Source organism: Tiliqua scincoides, chromosome 1, assembly GCF_035046505.1.
Source record: "Tiliqua scincoides isolate rTilSci1 chromosome 1, rTilSci1.hap2, whole genome shotgun sequence".
Taxonomy (NCBI): Eukaryota; Metazoa; Chordata; class Lepidosauria; order Squamata; family Scincidae; genus Tiliqua; species Tiliqua scincoides.
Genome location: NC_089821.1, coordinates 104,694,142 through 104,715,778, shown reverse-complemented (window position 1 = coordinate 104,715,778; position 21,637 = coordinate 104,694,142). Strand labels below are relative to the sequence as shown.

General features: G+C 43.8%; 1 protein-coding gene and 1 pseudogene across 1 annotated transcript in view; one reads left to right on the top strand and one right to left on the bottom strand.

Moving 5' to 3' along the window:
* LOC136645400 (collagen alpha-1(XXVIII) chain-like) overlaps positions 1-21,637 on the bottom strand; it is a 63,156-nt gene that overhangs the window by 28,221 nt on the left and 13,298 nt on the right. Inside the window, exons 10-15 of the mRNA XM_066621632.1 lie at positions 14,873-14,926; positions 9,400-9,468; positions 8,979-9,047; positions 5,292-5,360; positions 1,891-1,959; positions 1,335-1,403 (exon numbers count right to left, since the gene is read on the bottom strand). Coding sequence (XP_066477729.1) covers positions 1,335-1,403; positions 1,891-1,959; positions 5,292-5,360; positions 8,979-9,047; positions 9,400-9,468; positions 14,873-14,926 — 399 coding nt within the window. The remainder of the gene's footprint in view (positions 1-1,334; positions 1,404-1,890; positions 1,960-5,291; positions 5,361-8,978; positions 9,048-9,399; positions 9,469-14,872; positions 14,927-21,637) is intronic.
* Positions 12,181-12,299, top strand: LOC136637926 (5S ribosomal RNA; annotated as a pseudogene).

The following is a 21,637-nucleotide window of genomic DNA, read 5'->3' as shown; positions in this document are numbered from 1 at the left end:
CAAACCTTTTAAAATTCTTTGAAAAGGTCAACAGGCATGTGGATGCGGAAGAACCTGTGGACATTATATATCTGGACTTTCAGAAGGCGTTTGACATGGTCCCTCACCAAAGGCTACTGAAAAAACTCCACAGTCAGGGAATTAGAGTGCAGGTCCTCTCCTGGATTGAGACCTGGTTGAAGACCAGGAAACGGAGAGTGGGTGTCAATGGGCAATTTTCACAATGGAGAGAGGTAAAAAGCGGTGTGCCCCAAGGATCTGTCCTGGGATTGGTGCTTTTCAACCTCTTCATAAATGACCTGGAAACAGGGGTAAGCAGTGAGTTGGCAAAGTTTGCAGACGACACCAAACTTTTCCGAGTGGTGAAGACCAGAAGGATCTCTCCAAACTGGCAGAATGGGCAGCAAACTGGCAGATGTGTTTCAGTGTAAGTAAGTGTAAAGTCATGCACATTGGGGCAAAAAATCAAAACTTCACATATAGGCTAATGGGTTCTGAGTTGTCTGTGACAGATCAGGAGAGAGATCTTGGGGTGGTGGTGGACAGGTCGATGAAAGTGTCAACCCAATGTGCGGCGGCAGTAAAGAAGGCCAATTCTATGCTTGGGATCATTAGAAAAGGTATTGAGAACAAAACGGCTAATATTATAATGCCGTTGTACAAATCGATGGTAAGGCCACACCTGGAGTATTGTGTCCAGTTCTGGTTGCCACATCTCAAAAAGGACACAGTGGAAATGGAAAAGGTGCAAAAGAGAGCGACTGAGTTGATTACTGGGCTGGGGCACCTTCCTTATGAGGAAAGGCTACGGCGTTTGGGCCTCTTCAGCCTAGAAAAGAGACGCCTGAGGCGGGACATGATTGAGACATACAAAATTATGCAGAGGATGGACAGAGTGGATAGAGAGATGCTCTTTACACTCTCACATAACACCAGAACCAGGAGATACTCACTAAAATTCAGTGTTGGGAGGGTTAGGACAGATAAAAGAAAATATTTCTTTACTCAGTGTGTGGTCGGTCTGTGGAACTCCTTGCTGCAAGATGTGGTGATGGCGTCTGGCCTGGATGCCTTTAAAAGGGAATTGGACAAGTTTCTGGAGGAAAAATTCATTATGGGTTACAAGCCATGATGTGTATGTGCAACCTCCTGATTTTAGAAATAGGCTATGTCAGAAGGCCAGATGCAAGGGAGGGCACCAGGATGAGGTCTCTTATTATCTGGTGTGCTCCCTGGGGCATTTGGTGGGCCGCTGTGAGATACGGGAAGCTGGACTAGATGGGCCTATGGCCTGATCCAGTGGGGCTGTTCTTATGTTCTTATGTAGAACTTACCTTTTCTCCTTGAATTCCAATGCCAGGCAATCCAAGAGGCCCAGGTAGACCGGGTGGGCCAATTTCACCCTGATAAAGACAGCAAGATTGCTTATTGCTGCATGCAGATATATGAAGACTGCTTTCAACTGTTCAACTTCATTGGTACAATTTGATACAGCTTTACTGAAGCCAACAACACAGCCTCATTATAGATGACCTGACAAGTTTATTCTATATTTTCTAAGGATCCATTTAGATACCTTTATACATGCTGTCTCAGCTGCTCTAAGGAACATGTACAGTTTGGTGTTTTTTTTTTTCATTCCAGAACTTAACTTTCCCACAGAATCAAACACTTTTAATTTCAGCTCACGTTTTACTACAAAGTGATGTTAAAATGGGCTTCAGATAATTTATTGGACATAAATCTATCCATAAACTACAGTATTGTTCAGTGTCTATTGAAAAAAGCAAACTTTATTTTGCTCCATTACATCCTTTGTAACTAGTATCAGTCACAGGGCATTCAAGTTTCTGTCGACTTTGTAAATCCCCTGATGTATTTATTGTTCACCTTTTCACCCTTTATGCCAATGCCTGGTTGCCCCCGGGGTCCCTTTGGACCATCAAAGCCACGATCTCCCTACATGGAAAAACAAAGTCACATGGTAGTTAACAAAAGTGATTCATAGTTTGATCCCAAATTCTGTTTAGTTCAAATGAACTGACTGCCAGTAGTGTAATCATGAAATTCAAAATACTAAGAATGCAAAGTATGTTTCAAGTTATTTCCTCTTGTATATCAAAAAGGATTTTTTGAGATCACTGTTTGATGTGCAAGGAATCACAAATAGATGACAAACTTTTGCCCCTTCCATTTAAGTTCAGTTCTGCTGGGTTCAGGTCTGAACTCCCCATGTCAATGGAAAAATTGCAGTCTATGTCATATACTATATATTACCTCCTTAATGAATACAGATATAGATATTATTCACATGCTGTTAAACAAGAAACATGCTGCAAATGCTTTTACAATAAAGGTAATGTAGTGTGCGGGGAGGGCACAGGGACCGCTATTTATACAGGCACCCCTTTATCAGTGGTTTCCAAATCCACTGGAGTGGGGTCGGGGGCAGAACAGAACCCACACTGATAGTAGGTTCCACCTGTATTATAATTTGTGTAGATAAGAAAACATTCTGGACATACTTAAGTGTACAAAGGTATAAGCAAAATTATACAAAATGTGTTGAGCTTTGCTTCATCCTCTGTTTTCTGGAGGAACAAGATTGAGTTCTAGTCACACTGGAGTCCTGGCTAAACTCCAGATTGGTTAATTACTTTCATTCTGCCTGTTTAAATCTTCTTTGTAGGCTCCGTTTGTTAATGCATTCTTAGACTTCCCTAAGCTGACAGCAAGTGTTGCTGTGTGTTCATGGGGAAGCAATTACTTCATTTAATCCAAGGAATGATTGGATTTCTAGAAGAATTTAACTATTTTTACCTTTATATAAATAAGATGCTATAAAAGTATTTATTTGTATTTATTTTATTTATATCCCACCTTTCTACCCCGCTAAGGGCACTCAAGGTGCTTTACAAATAAAACAATTGATATATAAAACATTGATATATAAGATAAAAACAATTAAAACAATAAAACACAGTAAACTTGGATCACAATTAAAATACATTCGTTAAAAACAGTGCTAGGCCCTGTCCCCCAGTGTCAGCACACAAAAGTTTCCGGAATAAAAAGGTCTTAAGATGCCACCAAAAGGACTCAAGAGAGGGAGCTGATCTCAATTCCAGGGGGAGGGAATTCCACGGGGGGGGGCACCACCACAGAGAAAGCCTATTTCTTGCCGCCATCTTCCTCACCTCTGCAGGGGGTGGCCCCTTCTGATGACCTGAGAGGATAAGTTGGATTGTATGGAAAGAGGTGGCTACTCAGATGTCCTGGACCCAAGCTATAGAGGGCTTTAAAAGTTAAAACTAGCACTTTGAATTGAGCTTGGAAATGAACTGACAGCTAGTATAGTCACTGAAGCAGCAGCCTGAATGAGTTAAACTGACAAGACTGACAAGACAATGGGTGGCCATGTTCTACACTAAGGCTGCAATCCTAACCACACTTTCCTGAGCGTAAGCCCCATTGAATAAAATAGGACTTACTTCTGAGTAGACCTGGTTAGGATTATGCCCTAATTGTAGTTTCCAGACCATCTTCAGAGGCAGCCCCTTGTTAAGCATGTTGCAGTAATCTAACCTCAATTTCACTAGAGCATGGGTCACTATAGCCCAGTCCGAGCAACCCAGGTATGATCACAGCTGGCAAATCAGCCAAAGCTGAGCAAAAGCTCCCCTAGCCACAGTGGCCACCTGGGAACCCAGGAGCAGCTGCAGATTCAGGAGCACTCCAAGCTGTGGACCTGCTCCTTCAGAGGGAGTACAATCCCATTCAGAGCAGGACAATAGTCCAATACCTGAGTTGACTGAGTTGACTGAGTTCCGGACCAGGAGAACCTCTATCTTATCAGAATTTGATTTCAGTTTGTTCGTCCATGTATATTGTGGAAAATATTAGAGTCATGACCCTTCCCTGTGCAGGTATAGCAACTGTGTGCAGAGGAGTTCCCATATGGCATACCAGAGCTCCACCTTCCACCTTCTTTGTGTACATAAGCACCCTTTCCTCCTCAGCACATGAACCAGACACCGCATCAAACCATTATGAAGAGTGGGTGACCTGTGTGCACTTCCCATATCTCTATCCAGCCTTCCCCTGACTTTAGGCAAGGAAGACAAACTCAGAGCTCATATTCCTTGTCTGAGCGGAGGGGTATGGGAGATGTGCATAGCCTCCCCCTTTCCCTTAACAGCCCTGGTGCATTGTGTACTCACTAGTCCATGCCAAGGCAGGAAAGGGAAAACGATACTCTGTTAAGCCCTGTGGACAGATCTCTCCATGTGAACACATGGGGAAAAACTGTGCCCTGGAAATATAATTCTGTTTTCTCTAGCACTCATTTCCAAATCTATAAAAATTTTAGTGAAAAAACGGCACATCAGCATCAGCAAATTTAAGCTCATCTGCATGGAAAATGCCTTAAGATGAGGGAAAACCATGGCAATTTATCATTTGGGTCATGTACTTGCTAATGAGTACTTTCACATTTCATCAAATATATATAAGGATAGCCCCAAGTGAGCATAGTGACTCTCAGGTCAACAAAATCATTACTGTGGTAAAGCTGAACTTATGCGGGCTCCTGAATGCACACGTTTTTCTATTTTGCATTCTTTGCTTTTGGCATTGAAATAGTCTCAATTCTATGCATTGAAAGTTTTGCACCACTGCATTTTTCGGTACTTTTTAAAGTTATGGATCAAACTCTAGTCATGTACTGATGACTAAGTACACATCACAAACATAATTTCCAAGTGATGCATGCTATTAAATAAGAATTATTCTGTACTAGAACATGATGTCCAATGAGATTTCTCCCTGCCAATATTCTTACTATCATTTTACTAACATTAGCTCATATTTTATTAGCTTTCCTATAGCTGAACAGAAATGAAAATAGAAATATGACCCTATTATAAGGACATTTATGATCAACATTCTCGCTGTACCAATAGAACGTAAGAAAAACCCTCTGGATCAGGTCAAGATCAATTTAGTCCAGTATCCTGTTCTAGATAGAGGCATGCCAGCTGCCTCTGGAGAGCCCACAAACAAGAGAGAAGGGCGCGCCTCTCTGCCACTAATGAACCCTGCTGTCGAGTATCCCCACTAATACTGTTGAGTTCCATAATGACAGAAGGTGGGATGTCAATTAAATAAATAGACCAAAAGAAAGTATTTCTTCATATGTTTAAATCCTCAGATCTGAAAATAACATTTGTTGCTAAAAGTCTATTGAATTAAGTACCACAGTATTCCTTATTTTTATTTTTAACTCTTTGTACCTTTGGTCCTGGATGCCCTTCCCCTGGAGATCCTCGTTCTCCTTGAATACCTTGTGGTCCTTGAGATCCCTGTAAAATTAAAAAGCAACTCCGAAAACTGTAGCAATCGATAGCAAATCAATCAAAGTGTGATCTTTTGCAGTTTGGAGTTTAGTTGCAACTTGCCCAAACTGTTAGAGTAATACTATATTCACGATACATCAAGTAGCAGACAACTATGCACTGCAGCTATAACAAGTTATACAGGATTGTTCCAGCAGGTTCCCCCCCCTCCAGCGCTACTAAATCAAAGGCATAGAAATGTGAGCCTACAAAGCTCATCCTGTAATAATCCAACAAAGCAGTTGAGCATAAGCTCAACTTTAATAATAGAGTCTTATGAGATCACTCACAGGCTTAAAGTTAAGCAAGCGCTTAAGATTCCTGCAGGAGATTTTAAAATAGGTACAGATATCCATTAATTTTTGAACATTTTATCTTCAAGGAACTTGAAGAAGATTCAACCTCTCTTTTAATCTCTCTGCATATACTGGAAGGCGTGAGAATAAGGTGGAGATTTTTCTCACTTGCAGGGAGGTATGATTCCTTTCTTCATACATACCGCATTATAAATGAGAGAAATTCCTGCCTCTCTCTTTCTCTTTCTAGAGGATTTGGGGATAGGATTATTAGCAAAGATTTGGCTAGTAAGCCAAGCCAATATTTGTGTAACTCTACATTCAAGGAATCCCTGGAATGACATTAGAAAACTACTGCTTGACAGCCCAATCCTGAACTGCCCAGGGCGTGGGGCTGCAGCGGCGCTGAAACTGGCTGTTGCCACATACTGCGCACTCCGGGCAGTCGCCAACAGCTCCTCGGGAGAAGGGAACATTTGTCCCCTTCCCCCGGGTAAAGAGAATAGCCCCGCAATGGTGCTACTCAATTCACCACCAACAAAAAGGTCGGCAGTGAATCAAGTCCCTCCGTGTTGTGCCGTGAGCCCTATGTGGAGGCTTCGGATCTGGTAGAGCTCCACCGATTCTGACTCTCTCCCTTCCTGCTCACGCCCTCCAGCACACCTCTCCCTGGCTTCCCGGCACGCTTCCCCCCACGCCCCCTGCTTACCTCTCCATTTCTTGGCAGTTCGCATGACCGCCGAGCAGAAGATCTTGGGTGCCTGCCTGGCACCAGCTGGGCACCGGTGGTGAGCCAGCAGACTGAGCCCAGGATTGGGCTCTAAGGGCCCAATTCTATCCAATTTTCCAGCACTGGTGCAGCCACAATGCAGCCCCAAAGTAAAGGAACAAATGTCCCCATACCTTGAGGAGGGCTCTGTGACTGTTCCCCAACTGCAAGATGCAGCACATGCCCCATTGGCATCACTGTACCAGCCCTGGAAAATTGGATAGGATTGGGCCCTAAGCCAACTACTGTACTCCATTCAAATACTGATATAGATATCTATTGTGTGGCCATATTTGGAATACTATGTGCAGTTCTGGTCACCACACCATGAGGTAGAGCTGGAAAAGGTGCAAAAGAGGGCAACCAAAATGAACAAAGAGCTGGAACACCTTCTTTATGAGATAAGGCTACCACATTTAGGGTTTTTTCTCCCACACACATGCGATGTATTTATATAGTATATGTTGGAAACACAGGAAATGTTGTTGATATATACTACGTAATTCTTCACCCTTTAGATGGGAAATGTCCGAAAAATTCTTACAACAGCCAATATATGTCAAGAACTAGCAAGGCCATTCGCTAATCAGCAGAAACAAGTAACAGAACAAACTAGTGCAGCCGCAAAGAATTCGGAGACTGAAGGTGGAAAAATTGAAAGAAGGACATTGCAATAATCAAGATGTGACAGAGTAAAGACATTGACTGTAATTTTCATAGACAGAAGAATAAGTGCTATGGAAGAAAAAGCCACAGTTTAGATTAAGGCCAAACTGGACATGCATGAAAACTAGACATGCATGGAAACCTGAATTACCCACAAGGGAGAGGCAAAAGCAGGGACCAGTTGCACTGGGGTGGGAAGGTATATTCTTTCCCCTCATGTTGTTAAAAAAATGTCCCCATAAGTGATAATTTAACACCAAAGTGGTAAGTTCCACAAAGAGCCATTTCAGTTGCAAATCACCACTTCCAGGGTGCAATTTTTGGCTTCCAAATGGAACATGGAGGAAAAGTGAACCTCCTCTTCCCAGTGTGCTGTTTCTGACCTGCCCATCTATATATGCATGGAGTTTTTGTTGTTTTTGTTGTTTTCTTGTGTTTTTTTTAACATAAAAAATGCCTCAGTTTGGAACATCTAGTTCAGCCCCAACAAGCTGAAGACAACAAGACTTAGCAGATGCCTGAATAAAATAATAAAAAGACAGAAAAGAATCCATAATAACTCCAAGATTATGTACTTGAGAAGGATAATACAGCAAAGTGAAATCTAATGACAAAAAAGGTTGAAGGAAAAGAAGAACATGCATAAACAAGAAGTTCTTCCATTTTAGAAAGAAAAGAAAGAGCAGACCGGCCACAAGAAATAGTAAGGAAACAATCAGAAAGAGAAGCAGGTAAAAAATTGGAGTAGTGAAGAAATTGACAGCCCAATCCTAATGGCACATTATGCTGGTGCAGGCCTCCCTGCACTGGCTCCAAGCGTCGCAAATTTGCCATAAGGCATGTTTGCACCAACTCAAGAGCTGGAAGCACTGGCACAGAGATGTACACCAGCCTTCCAGGGCTGGATCCAGTCCCTTTGCTGGCTGGCACAGGTAAGTTTGCACCGGGTGGAAGAAGTGGGAGAGGGTGGTGGGAGGGTATTTTGGAGGCAGGGAGGAGTGGTTCTGGGCAGGAGGCAGGCTGGGGCATTACGTAGGGTAAGGGGAAAATATCCCCTTACCCCGAGGTGATCTCCAGCCTGCTCCTAACCTGTGTTGGATACAGTGCAGGCCATGCGGCCTGGCTGTACTGGCGCAGATTAGGACTGCGCTGTGAGTCACAAATCAGGACTACCTCAGTTTGAATTTAAACTGTGTTATGGACTGAAGAGGTGACAAACCCTCTTATTTTCAGCTCTCTAGCTTGCAATACAGGGATAATAAGGCTTAAGGCATTTCTACCTAACATTGCATATACGCAACAGGACCAAATGTGCACACCTGTGGACCCGGCAAAAATGGGTTAATTTACATGGCTGTTGTAAAGGACCATATCAAGATAGTACATGTGAAACAATTTGCACACTAAAAAAGTGCAATACAAATGCTAAGCATAAGAGGAACAGAAGGAAAAAAATAGACTGAAAACAACTAAGAAACAAAGTTCTCAGGGCATTCCATAATCAAAACACTACTCTTTTTCACCCTCTCTCTTATATCAATTTAGGGCCTTACATCAACTTATATCAACTTAGGACCCAATCCTATCCAATTTTCCAACCCTGGTGCAGCCACAATGCAGCCCCAAGTTAAGGGAATAAATGTTCCCATACTTTAAGGAGGCCCCACCACAAGATGCAGTGCATGCCCCATTGGCACATCTGCACAAGCCCTTGAAAACTGGATAGGATTGGACCCTTAATCTTTTGTCAAAAAGAAAAAAATTGGGGATAATTAGATGTTTTCACAAGGGTACTGATATTATTCCATTCTGAGAGAATCCCCTTGATGTGATTTTCCCATATGCAATACATACTGGTAAACCTGGTTCTCCAATTCCTGGTGGACCAACAGGACCTTGTCTTCCTGGTAAACCAATGTCACCCTTCAGAAAAAAGATATATGTTTAGATTTGAACAAAATATAGACACTTTAAGGAAGCTGCAATCTTTGGTTTTATATACAGTACTGCTCTTGAGGACTGAAGCAAATTCTATTCCAAGACTAACAACTTTATGAAGCCAAATTTCAGTACCTTTAAATTACTGAGAGTTATACACTGTGAAATGTTCTTTATAACAGTAGGATTGTATTTGAACTGTATCCAGAATACCTTTCAGGTATTACAACAAAGACAACATTTATTCTTGTTAAGTTTTTATCCGGACATATATTATTTCATCAGCTGCACTTTTCTGTTCTACTGCACAACTAATGATATGATTGGCATTTCTTACCTTTGGGCCAGGCAAGCCCACTCCAGTTTCTCCAGTCAATCCAACAGGGCCAGGGAGGCCCCTTTCACCCTTTAAAGAAAGGTGAAAGAGAATAACTGCTTTTAACTTTTTGGCAGGATTTGACAGGAAAAAGATTTGCTCCTTTTGTCTTATAGTGACATATCTGCAACATAAATTGCAACATAAATAACAATACAGTGGTACCTCGCATAACGAATGCCCCGCGCAGCAAAAAACTCGCATAACGAAAGCGGTTCGCGAAGTTTGGTACCTCGCACAACGAATTTTTATGACCCGTGCTTCGCAAGACCAATTTTTTGTTTGTTTGTTTTGGTTTGTTTTAAGGGGGGGATTTTCATGCCAGTTTATGCTCACATTCACCCTAGTAAGGGGAGGATCTTCATGTCAGTTTATGATCCTGTCCACCCTAGGGAGCGGGGGATCTTCATGCCAGTTTATGATCCCATTCACCCTAGGGAGCGGGGGATCTTCATGCCAGTTTATGATCCCGTTCACACTAGTAAGGGGCGGAGCTTCATGTCAGTTTATGCTCACATTCACACTAGTAAGGGATGGATCTTCATGTCAGTTTATGCTCACATTCACACTAGTAAGGGGCGGATCTTCATGTCAGTTTATGATCCCGTCCACCCTAGGGAGCAGGGGATCTTCATGTCGGTTTATGCTCACATTCACCCTAGGGAGCGGGGGATCTTCATGCCAGTTTATGATCCCGTTCACACTAGTAAGGGGCGGATCTTCATGTCAGTTTATGATCCACTCAGCATCCCCCCCATGGCTCATTCACCCTCTCACTGCCCCATTTCCTTCACGTTTCCCCCCATGATTACAGCAAAAGCAAGCAATTGAGTGCAGCTGCTCTGTCCTCCCCAGCTTAGAGCACAATCCTGTGCGTGTCTCCTCAGAAGTAAGTCCCATTGTGCTTACTCCCAGGAAAGTGTGCACAGGATTACAGCCTTCAAGCTCCCCACTCAGCACCTCCTCCCTGTTTTTGAAATCCTCTACAGTATGTATGCCTTTAAAGAGCACTTAATAAACACTTTGTAAACCAAATTTGACTTTGTTCTGACTTTTCTTGCCCATAGGAACGCATTAATTAAATTTCAATGCATTCCTATGGGAAAACGCGCTTCGCAAAACGAAAAAACTCGCATAAGGAAAGGACTCGCGGAACGAATTAATTTCATTATGCGAGGCACCACTTACTTTATTAAAAGTGTTCCAGAGGCTGTTGCAGTGGGAGACTTGCAAGTACCGCAAAAGTGTTCGGAAGCGGATTGCTTTACTTATTCCCATAGTAGTGAATGGCAGCCCTTCACTTAAATAGCATAAAGGGGTATATCTGGGAACACTTTTGGGAGCCAAGGCAAATACTCCCCTCCAAGTTCTAGGCCAGGGGTGCTCAAACTTTCAACTTTAGGGATGCTGGACCTTTAACAAGTGTATAGAAGAGAGAATTTCAGCAGGTGCAGCTTGTCATCTGTGGACAAAATCTTGTCCTCACACACACAAAAGAAGTGTGTGAGGAAGAAGCACCCAGCCTTTGCACTCTTGCCATGCGCAGAGGCACCTGGGCAGCACCCAGCCCTTGCACTCTTGACATGCACAGAGGCACTCTTGCCAGGAAAAAACATAGGCAGCAGCGCCATGCAGCCGGCGGGGGCTCTTCCGCCCGCTCTCCCTGGGAGAGGCACTCGGCTTGGCCGGCCGCGGCGGGCGTCCCCCGGGCATGCAGAAGCGACACCCTCGCGCAGCCAGGCGCCCGAGGGAAGCCCCCGCGTGACGTTTCCAGTGACGCGTCCGGGCTCGCAGTCTCCACTCAGAGCTCGGCTCGCGGCTCGGCACAGCGCAGCACAGCCCGGGAAACTCCCAGTCTCCCCGCAGGAGCGCCCTGGCAGCGACGCCCTCGCACCGCCACTGCCTTGCCCTGGGAGGACTGATCGCGGGGCTGCTGGGTCTCAGCCGCGGCTCTTGGAGCGCCCGGCCCCGAGCGCTCGCCCAGAAGTGGCTGGAGGGGGGCGGAGCGCTCAGTCCGGCGGGGAGGCTCAGCGGGCCTGGCAAGTGGCGCTCCCTTCAGAGCCATTCCCGGGGGGGGGGGGGAGAAAACCGTATGACAATTTTTGTAAGTTTCTTTCAAAAATGCCTTTCTGAAATCTATGAAGTTTTCCTCCAATTAACAGTGGTCAGAGTTTTGATCTGTAGGTGGCATCCCCTTAAAAGCGTTTCTCACCCTTATCGCCATCGCAGATTCCCCCCCCCCATGAGAAGAGACCTCCTGTGTTCATTATTTAGGGACTGCTCAGTCTCCTCAGTCTTCTTATAGCTCAGTTTTGATCATGAAAGGCGTCACCTTTTAAAAAAAGCCATAGGGCAATAAAGACGAGGGCCCAGACATGTGGAGGGTGAAGGGGATACTTTATCAAGGCCCAGATATTTAGGGCTATGAGGAAAAAAATAAAGCTCAATTGTTAGTTGTGCTTGAGATTGATCATGCCAGCTTATTGGCCTGTATGCGGGGTGTCAGTTCAGGTGGCTCTCTGAAACAGAGAGAGAGAAGCACATTCTGTGCCTGTTCATTTCAAATAGAAGCAGTACAGAAGACAGAGGCTGTGTCTGAACCTCTGGTAGGGAAAGGAAAAGCAAGGGGAGGAGAGTGAATTCCAGATTGCTTCTCTTTGCCTAGTTGGTGGTTTGTAAACACCAGGTGTCCGGCGGGGTGGGGGGAGTGATTTGGAGTCATGGCAGTTTTTTTCTTCTCCCTCCAGCAGCAACTGTTACCCTGCACAAGCCCGATCTCGTCTGATCTCGGAAGCTAAGCAGCGTCAGGCTTGGTTAGTACTGGATGGGAGACCGCCTGAGAATACCAGGTGCTGTAGGCTTATACCATAGTCTTTCGAGACTGAAGGTTGCCAACCAGCCAACCTCCAGCAGCAGTGAAGGCAGAAGGGGGCAGCCACTGCTGTGTTCCTCTTTCAACCTATTCTCAGAGCCTCCAGTGGAACCGTAGGCTAGAGAGGGCGGCAGTCAGGCAGGCTGGGGTCTCATCTGTTCGCTGCTTCTTCAAGGGTGTCCAAGAGTGCCATTTCAAACGACCACTTCAAGTCACTTCATGGCAAGGCTGACCCTGAGCTCCACTCCCGTCACTCAAACTTAGAGCATCTGTCACCGCAGACAAATGCTGAACGTGGGGAGAGATGCTTCTGATGATTAGGGCCACTGGGCAGACAGAGACTGTAAGGGGGTGGCAGAGCTATAGAATGCACTGATGGCAGGCAGGCAGGCAGGGGTGCAGCTTTCTGGCACGCTCCTGGCTATTGTGTAACCATGGAAACTCTCCACAGTTTCATAATATCCAAATAGGGCTTTAGTCATGTCATGAAAGGCATTTGTCAGGGCACTCTTATATAATTAATATGCAATGCATACATGCCATGCTGTCATGTCTGGCTATAAATACTAATCAGGCAGCCAGAAATGTAAGAACAAAGGAAACAAAAGAAGCTAAGGGATACCAATCAATCTTCCAATTTTTCAAAGCAGACAACTATTTTTGTGGGGAAGATGGAGAAGACTGCTTGTATTACAAGCCTGGAGAACTTATGTTTGAGAGTGGGACTGATGAAGACATCTGGAAATGTTAAATTTCATAACGAAATCCTGAATCATATGGAACTATAATTTTAATCAGGGATTAAAGCATTAAACGTAAAATCAGAACTCATCCTTATGATAGTTCACCAATCACATTTGCCCAGATTTTAGTGGTTTTTGCAACAATCCACCACTCCGAGATTGATTTGGAAACTAGTCTTCTGAAATGGTCCTATATGTTTAACTAGATGAACTACATGCCTAATTTTTTTTTTTTGAAGGAAGCTGCTGTCTGTGCTGCAGCCTGGAAGCAAAATCCACCCTAGATTCTTCCCAAAGACTGTGTTCCATAGGATGGCAACAAAAATCACTGTGAAATGGTAGCAAGCCAGTTGTGTGAATTCGCTTCTTTCTAAAAAGTACTACATATTGATATACGCGGCATTGTTTGGAGAGATGGCCCTGGAGTAAAATAACTTTCTCCTACTTAGAAGGAGAAATTCAAATGTCATATAAAATCTCAACAGGATGTTATTTATGAGCTATACCTCAACGATTCCCTGCGGCTTAAAGCCATACAAAGATGTAAATGGGCTGAAGTGCCTTGTAGGGGATTTTTGCAATGTGGAATGTCATGGAAGTTTCTCCTTTCTCGTCTGATACAACATCTTGTTGTTAAACAACCAAAAGTTGATTCTCATGCATTTGATTTTCATTTGGATGATTATGCAGACACTCTTAAAGGGCCATTTACAGTATGGGCAACATGGCTAGAGTGCATAGTTCAAAAAAACATTATTATTAGGCCAAAAAGCAATATATGGTGTGAATAGGGAAATTAATATCTGCTAAATGGCAAACATAAGACCTCATTATCATTGCCCAGTAATTAATCCATAACATTTTTTTAAAAATCTAGATTCTCTTCTAGCAAAATGAGTAGTTCTCACAATGAAAAGTAGGCTCACAGCGGAGGCAGAACTTTTAGATACCAGTTTGAACATATAGGCTTGATGCTTAGATTGAAAATGATTTTTTCTTATAGTTGTTAAATAATCTCGGATAGATAATAGAACACTTATCATTCTGATGCCATTTGACAGTGTCAATTTTCAAAGTGCCATTTATATGAAGTTTTTAGCAGTCCAAAATCTGGTCGTAATTTCTAGTTATATTGCCCTAAGGATTAAACTAGTAGCCCAATCCTATCAGTTTGTAGCACTGGCGGAACTACCATTCTGCTAGCGCTACCTGTTTCACAGCAATCATAAAAGAGCTTCTGACTGCACATGAAGTCGCTGGGGGTGGCGGCAGGAAGGCTAGAGCCTTTTAGTGCATGTCAAGGAATTACTGGTTGCCCACTGAGGCAGGCAGGGTGTCAAGGGAAGCAGGAGGGGTGGGGGAGGGCGGAACTGGAGCTGAAAAAGGTGAACTGGCTGGGGAGGGTGGAACAGGGACGGGGAGGCTGCAAGAGGGATGAACCCAGTAGCGGTGGCATGTGCTGGATCCTATCCTGCCTTTTTGCACCCTCAGTTTGAGACCCATTGCAGAGTGGAAAGATGGTTAAGGGGATTTAAATCCCCGACCCCCTCCATAGTCTCCTGATCTGCCATTCTTCCTACTGGATACAGTATGCTTCTTTTCAGTGTGGCTGCGGGGGGGGGGGAGGAGGGGAGGACTGGACTCTAAATTCAACAATTATCTTCACTAGTCTTGAGCAACTTCTGTGAAACTGGCTTTCTTCTAGGACCAATTTAACGTACTTTAAACTTGGTATAAGGACAAGCAAAGCATGGAAGGTCAGAAACGCAGCTATAACGTTTTCTAAGATGGAAATAGAAATCAGTGCTATGATTCTTGCCTTTGATCCCTGCACTCCTTCAGGCCCTTGATCTCCAGGCAATCCTTGGGGACCCTGTTAACACATGAAAATTTGTTTTCAAGTTATTTTTGAAACAGTTTAGTTAGTATCATGTGGCCTCTTAATAAACATCCCAAAAACAATCTTAAACAGTGTGGTTACTGTGTTCCAATGCAGCAACAACTAGCTACAAAAGAATGATAAACAAGTGGAGGCAAATGGGTTCACAGATCCTAAATGATAATTATTTAGGGATTAAAAATGGTGATTCACCCATTTTTGCCTGGCCTACAGGTGTACACATTTGGTCCCTATCGCTTATATGCAATGTTGGGCAGAAATGGCATAAACAGTGTCTTCCATGGGCAATTGATAACCATTTTTGGCTATATTCCTGAAGAATGGTTGCATTTCTGAATCATAGTTTCTGGTCTCTCCAGGTCTATGGGTTCATAAAGAATTTGTACTACCTGGAGAATGGCTGTAAATGAAAGCCAACGGTTTTAGAACCATTGAGTTTATGCTTTTTTATTGTTATTGTTGTTGATTTGAATAAAGACCATGGAAAGAGCAAGAAAATGTTTTTCTTGTGAAAGCAGGAAGTATTTGGGAAGGTGCTCCTACTAGTGGGAGTAAGGGAAGAATTACCTCATTGGGTAGGGCACAATGAGGTATTGGACTGGATCTGGGCAGGCTTACCTTCTCAATCACTTCCACGTTTGGCAGGTTTGTGAGATTCTGATGGCATCAACCATTTAAATCCAACCATTTAAATCCAATTGAAATCCAAACTTTACACAAGAAATAAAAGTCTGGTATTGGTTGCAGTGCTTCTCAAACCATTTATTACCATACTCACTTCCAGTCCAAAAAGGTATCCACCTCCTCTCCTCCCCCCTCATGACCTTCTCACTCCTGTGCCTCCCTGTTGCCTGCCTGGGGGGAAGACCAGGTGATCACGGGCTGTCCAGCTACTACTCCGGAACCGTGCTGACAAGGCAGGAGCAGATGCCTCCCAGCCCATCCAGCACAAGGGGTTGCACAGCCGACTTCAGCGCCAGCTGCATCAGCTGGGTAGCACACTAATGTGTGTTGCACAGTGGCAGCCACTGTCTGGCCTGCTTGAGTTTGTTCAGGAACAGGTGCCGTCAGTGTAGCAGGCCCTTTCTGAGACTCACTGGTGGGTTGCAACCTTCAATTTGAGACCTACTGGGTTAGGTTTTGGTTCTAATAATGAAGGCAGACTGTTTTCATTGGTTTTAGGTATTGACAAATGCCTACATTTTTTTATAGTCACAGAATTGTTACAAGTTGGCCTGTACTGGAATTTCATAATTTACCATAGATACTCGCTTATAGTGAGTGAAATTTTTGCCAAGTAATCAATTCTAATTCTCACTTCCCCTTATCTCCAGGTCAATCAGAGGGCAAAGCCTTTCAACTCTGAAAAGATTCCTTTCTCAAGGAGCAGACACAGGCACCAAGTTTCTCAAGCAGCAGGCAGGCACAGCTCCTTAGAAGCAATTTGTTAACCTTTTATTCTCCTTCCTTCTGCTGCAGCCTGGTTCTGCTTTGCAAATGCTTGCAAAGCAGGTCTGTTTTTTGAAACACCAGGATGGGAATCCTCCTTTCCATCTGAAGCAGGCTACAATTCAATGCACCCTTACTTAAGAATAACACCCATGGAAAGCAGTGGGTCTACTTCTGAGTAAAAAGGGTTGCAAATATATGCAGCTGCATCTCTCTGCTGTGAATTGAATTGCACACTCCCAGTTATGTGTTATGGATTGTATGTTGTACATAGAGCTTCTGGCTTAACACACCAGACACCTTAAAGGTGGATTTGATTCCTGGTTCTCCTGCAGTGGTTCCCAACCTTTTTCACTTGCATATCCTTTGGCAGCCCATTTCCATAAATCGCACCCTTCATATTAGCAAAATGTCTGTAATTAATAATACAAGCCCTCATCTCCTCTATATGAAAGCCCAGACTTCATGTATTTATCACAGTGTTTTCTCTTTTTATCTGTTTGAAGAACAGAAGACTCTGCCTTTGCACTGTTTTGCACCAGAAGTGTGCTGAGAAATTCTGGGTGATTGACCACTTTCCATATTTCAGCTTTTTTACTGTGCTGGTTTTCAATCACTGGTTCATACATGAAGTGATGACCAAAAACTAGCTATTGGTGGGGCTTTCACAGCCAACTAGCTACCTCCCTTCCTGCCTTGCTGGTCCTTGCAAGGCATTCTGGAACATGACCTGCCTTTTTCTACCATTATTCCATTCTTTTTCAAGTACCCCTAAAGGTCTTGTTGAGTGTCCCTGGGAGTACATGAATACCAGGTTGGGAACCACTGCTTTACTGGTATGTTGTTTACAGTGTACTTACTCTGATAGTGCTTACAAAAAGGTGATGAAGTCCAGAATTTAAAAAGAATAAAAATGTATCTTATGATCTTTTACTATGTTTTTAATAAATTAGAGACTACAGTTCTTAGGTAACAATTAGTGGTGGGTTATTTTTCAGGATCTGGCCTCGAGTAAAATCAGACAAAACTATAGTCAGATACCCCGGACTTATCTGAGGGTCATAGAAAATTCCATGATTGCTGGCTGAAAACCTGCCCTTGACTTATCTATGGGATCAACTTATATGCTGGTGTCTGCAGTGACTTATTATTTTTCTCTTTGGAGAACTGGGCAAATCAAAAAAACTAAGAAATCTCAAACTACATGGGTACCATCCTCAATTATTCCTATTGCCTTGGTTTTGGCTTTTGTTATAAGGTCAAAGGTATATGGGTATTGTGCTGGCCACACTACCCACTTTTGTGTAATGACCCACAAGTGTTTGTGGGCCTGTTGTTTCGAAATCTCCTGGTAGTTGATTGAAGTGAAACTTAGTCCTTTGTGTTGTTTAGTTTCCAGTACCCAGAGGCATAGCTAGGTCACATGACACCCGGGGCCCATAAATTTTTGTCACCCCATATGACTTAATTAAATATTATTATTATTAATTATATTGTTTAATTAATTAATTATATTAATTAATTAATTCACTTTTTATACTGCCCTTCCACTAAGCGGCTCAGGGTGGTGCACATGGTTCCTCCCCTTATTTTGTCCTCACACCAACCCTGTGAGGTAGATGAGACAGAGATAGTAATAGTCATGACATGGAATGAATAATAATAATGGCCAGAAAAATAAATGCAGTGAATGGATGAAATTCTGCATCAAATGGTATATAACATAATGGTATTATTCCTAAAAGCCACGATTTCCAGAATTTTGGTCATTAGGGTGTCACCCCCCCCTGCTGTCTCATTGGGCTGTTTTGAGTTAAGGCAGTGGTTCTCAAACTTTTAACACTGGGACCCACTTTTTAGAATGACAATCTGTCCAGGACCCACCAGAAGTGATGTAATGGCTGGAAGTGACACCATCAAGCAAAATAAAATAATTACAAATAATTAAATTAAAGAAAAGCAGATAAATAAGAGGAAGCGAGCTCTGTTTCACCAAGTGCATTTTCTCTGTAGCCTGCCTACAATAACACCCCCCCACAAATAAAGCAGTGAGATTTTCAGCCCTCCCTGGTGCCCACCTTACCAGCTCAAACCTCTGGTATATTCTTTGAGGGGGGCTGCCTTCTGGAGCATTTGTTGAACTCCACTTTCATTAGATGGGAATCATGCAGCTAGCCTTGCATTCTTCTTTGCCTGACTTGACCAGGAACCAAGGCACATTTGCTTACTCGCGAGTAAACATGACCGTGTGGCTTACTCTCTCTTTCCACAGGGCTCAATACATTCATTTGCTTGGAGGGAGGGACTTCTTTCTTGGGTGTTTTTTTGGGCTGCTTTCATTGGATAGGAACCATTCTGGTGTCATTGGATTCCTCTCAGCCTGCCCTTTCTGACGTACTATGGCAAGTTCGTCTACTCGTGAGTAAACGTGCGATATGGCTCAGTTTCATTTTCCATAGGGTTTAATGCATTTTTTGTTTCCGGTTTTTTGGCCATAACTTTTGATGGAAAGGAGATATTTCAATGCAGTTTATTGCATTGCATTCCGCTGGAAATTCCACATCCAACAGTATATGGTATGATGGGATTGCTCCTAACCTTTGCGATGTTAGTGATGTTGGGGCATTTGTGGTGTTACACCCCCCCAAGGGTGGTACCCGGGGCGGACCGCCCCTGCCCCCCCGTGTGCTACGCCACTGCCAGCACCCATTCCTAGCAGGCTGGAAACTGACAGAGAAAATTGTTTCAGCCCACTGTAGAACTCTAACTGACCATTTGGCTATTACTATCTGAACCATACCAGCCCTATAGCTGTAAGTTGTCTTTTCTGTGTCTCTGACATGCAGTCATGAATATAACAACTCATGCCATGTTCAAGCCCCTCTCCTTGACCAGTTTGCTAAATATCATGGGGGACGGGACGACAATAGTTCATCCAAGCTGCTCTTCCATATTTTTCTGCTAATATACACATTGCTAATACTACTGATGATCAATCCTATCCTTTCCCTCCCCAACTGATACAACTGCACCACTAGAACATCTGGCAGCTCCAGAGTAACACCTGTGGCAACACCTGTTCCCATACCCAGGGACAAGCCTCTGGCACTGGAACAAGTTCAAGTGGACCCGGGAAGCATGGAAGGGCGATAGGATATTGGTAACCCTGCTGCCACTGATCCTAGCCCTTTCCAACCCTCACTTCACCTTCCATTCTGCCTCAGACTTCTCCCCATTTCTCCCCTTTTGCCCCTTCATGGCCTCCTTCCCACCCCCTGCACTGACTTACTGGTCTGATTCACTGATTGCACTGACTACTGGTGCCAGGGGACATGGAGACCCCACTAGTGCAGAGCCATGGACATTTGCAGCAGCAGCCCAGCTCCCCTTTTGCGACAGCCTTCTTACAATGGACCTTATGCCACATGATTATTATGCTATAAAACCCACATGATTGAGCTGCCTAAGCAGTAGTGGACCCTCTCACTTTACAATGCTAATCTGTTCCAGAGATACCACTGCAGTGTGAAAATACTGTAATGAGAATCCAAAAACACACTGTCTTTTGGTCATTCCTTCCAAGACCCCAACTTCTGCCACATAACTAAGCTATTTCCCTCTCTAAAAAGCTATTTAAAAGGTGCCTAGTGTGCTCATTAGGTGTCAGGGTTATGTGAGTTCCTACCTGCTGAGAGCTTGCAGGCTTTCATTTCAGCTAAACCCTTCCAAAAATACACATACAGCCACAATGCTGCTACTGGGTTGAGACCTAACAAGCCTACTGTGCTCCTTAGGGGCTATTGTTATGTTTTAAAAACTCTCCTATAGGGACTGAAGACTTTGCCTTCTGTCTCTCCTTCCCTCAAACATGCAGAGCCATGATGTTATACACACTGGTAGGAGCTACTTAAAAGGCATCCATTTCTTCCCCCTCGATCCTTTCCTCAACGTACAGTAATGATATTAGAGCTGAAACACTCCTTCAAAACCTTACATTTGCTCCTTCCCTCAAACACTACAAAGCCACAATGTTAAATATGCTGCTACTGGCTGATGGCCCAATCGTAATTGGGCCTTGCGCATCGGAACACTTGTTCTGGTGATTTAAAGCCCTTTATGGATATCAAAAAAGGTAACAAGCCATTTGGCATGACTTGTAACCTATCATATAGTGAACCTTGTTTTGCCACAGCAAGTCAATCATAAACTGATTTCATTACATTGTGAGCCCATTGTAAAGCCAGGACCTGCTGTATTAGGAGTAGGTATAGAAGGGAGTTGAGATGAAACACTCCCCCTCCCCGAAAAGCAAACTTGGGTGCAAGACAAGAGGCCAGGAGATATCTGCGCCATGAGTGCACACATCCTTAATCCTATATGGTGTCAGGATGATTAGGGATCATCCAAACCAGCTCCAAACACGGGCATAACTGGTACTGAGCACCTGTACTTTGAGTAAACATGCATCGCAAACTCCCACCCTAATTCCAGTTGATAAGGCCTTTTTCATGCATGGGCTTTTCGTACATAGAAATGATTCACAAAAATGTGTGCACAATCACTTGAATGTTTATTTTGGAATATAGTTGGCCTGCTTTATCCATGTGGGTTCCGTTCCTGGAATACCGAAATTCCATGGGGGTTCAGTGGATACCGAAATCCGTGGATGTTTGAATCAGCAGATTTCAGGGGCTGTTTAAGCCTTCAAGGTCGACTGGAGCAGTGCTCCAGTCGCCTCTGGAGGCTTTATGAAGCCCACAGAGTTTGCACACGTCTGCCCGCAGCTTCTGCAGCTTCCAAATGAAGCCTGGAGCATTTTAAAGGGAACTTTGGGTTTTTGGTGAAAATGCTCCAGGTGGCTTTCTGAGGCCCGCAGAGGTAATCCACGACAGCAATTGGTCCACCTGGAGCAATTTAAAGTGAATAGTTTTTGCTGAAACTGGAAGTTCACTTTAAATCACTGCAGGTTTCACCCTGAAGCCCATAGAGGTCATGAGGGGATGCGTGTGGCCTCTGTGGACTTCAGAAAGTCTCTGGAGGTGACTGGAGCACTGCTTTGGAAGGTCAAGGTGGGCCCTTCCCCATGGGTTTGGAACCCACGAATGAAGAAATTTGTGGGTTCTGAATCTGCCTGTATATAGATGAACTGAGAACCTACACTGGCTTTCTGCTCCGGATATTTATGGCAAAATATACTTGCACTGTCCTTCACAATAGCAGTTCATGATTTTTTCT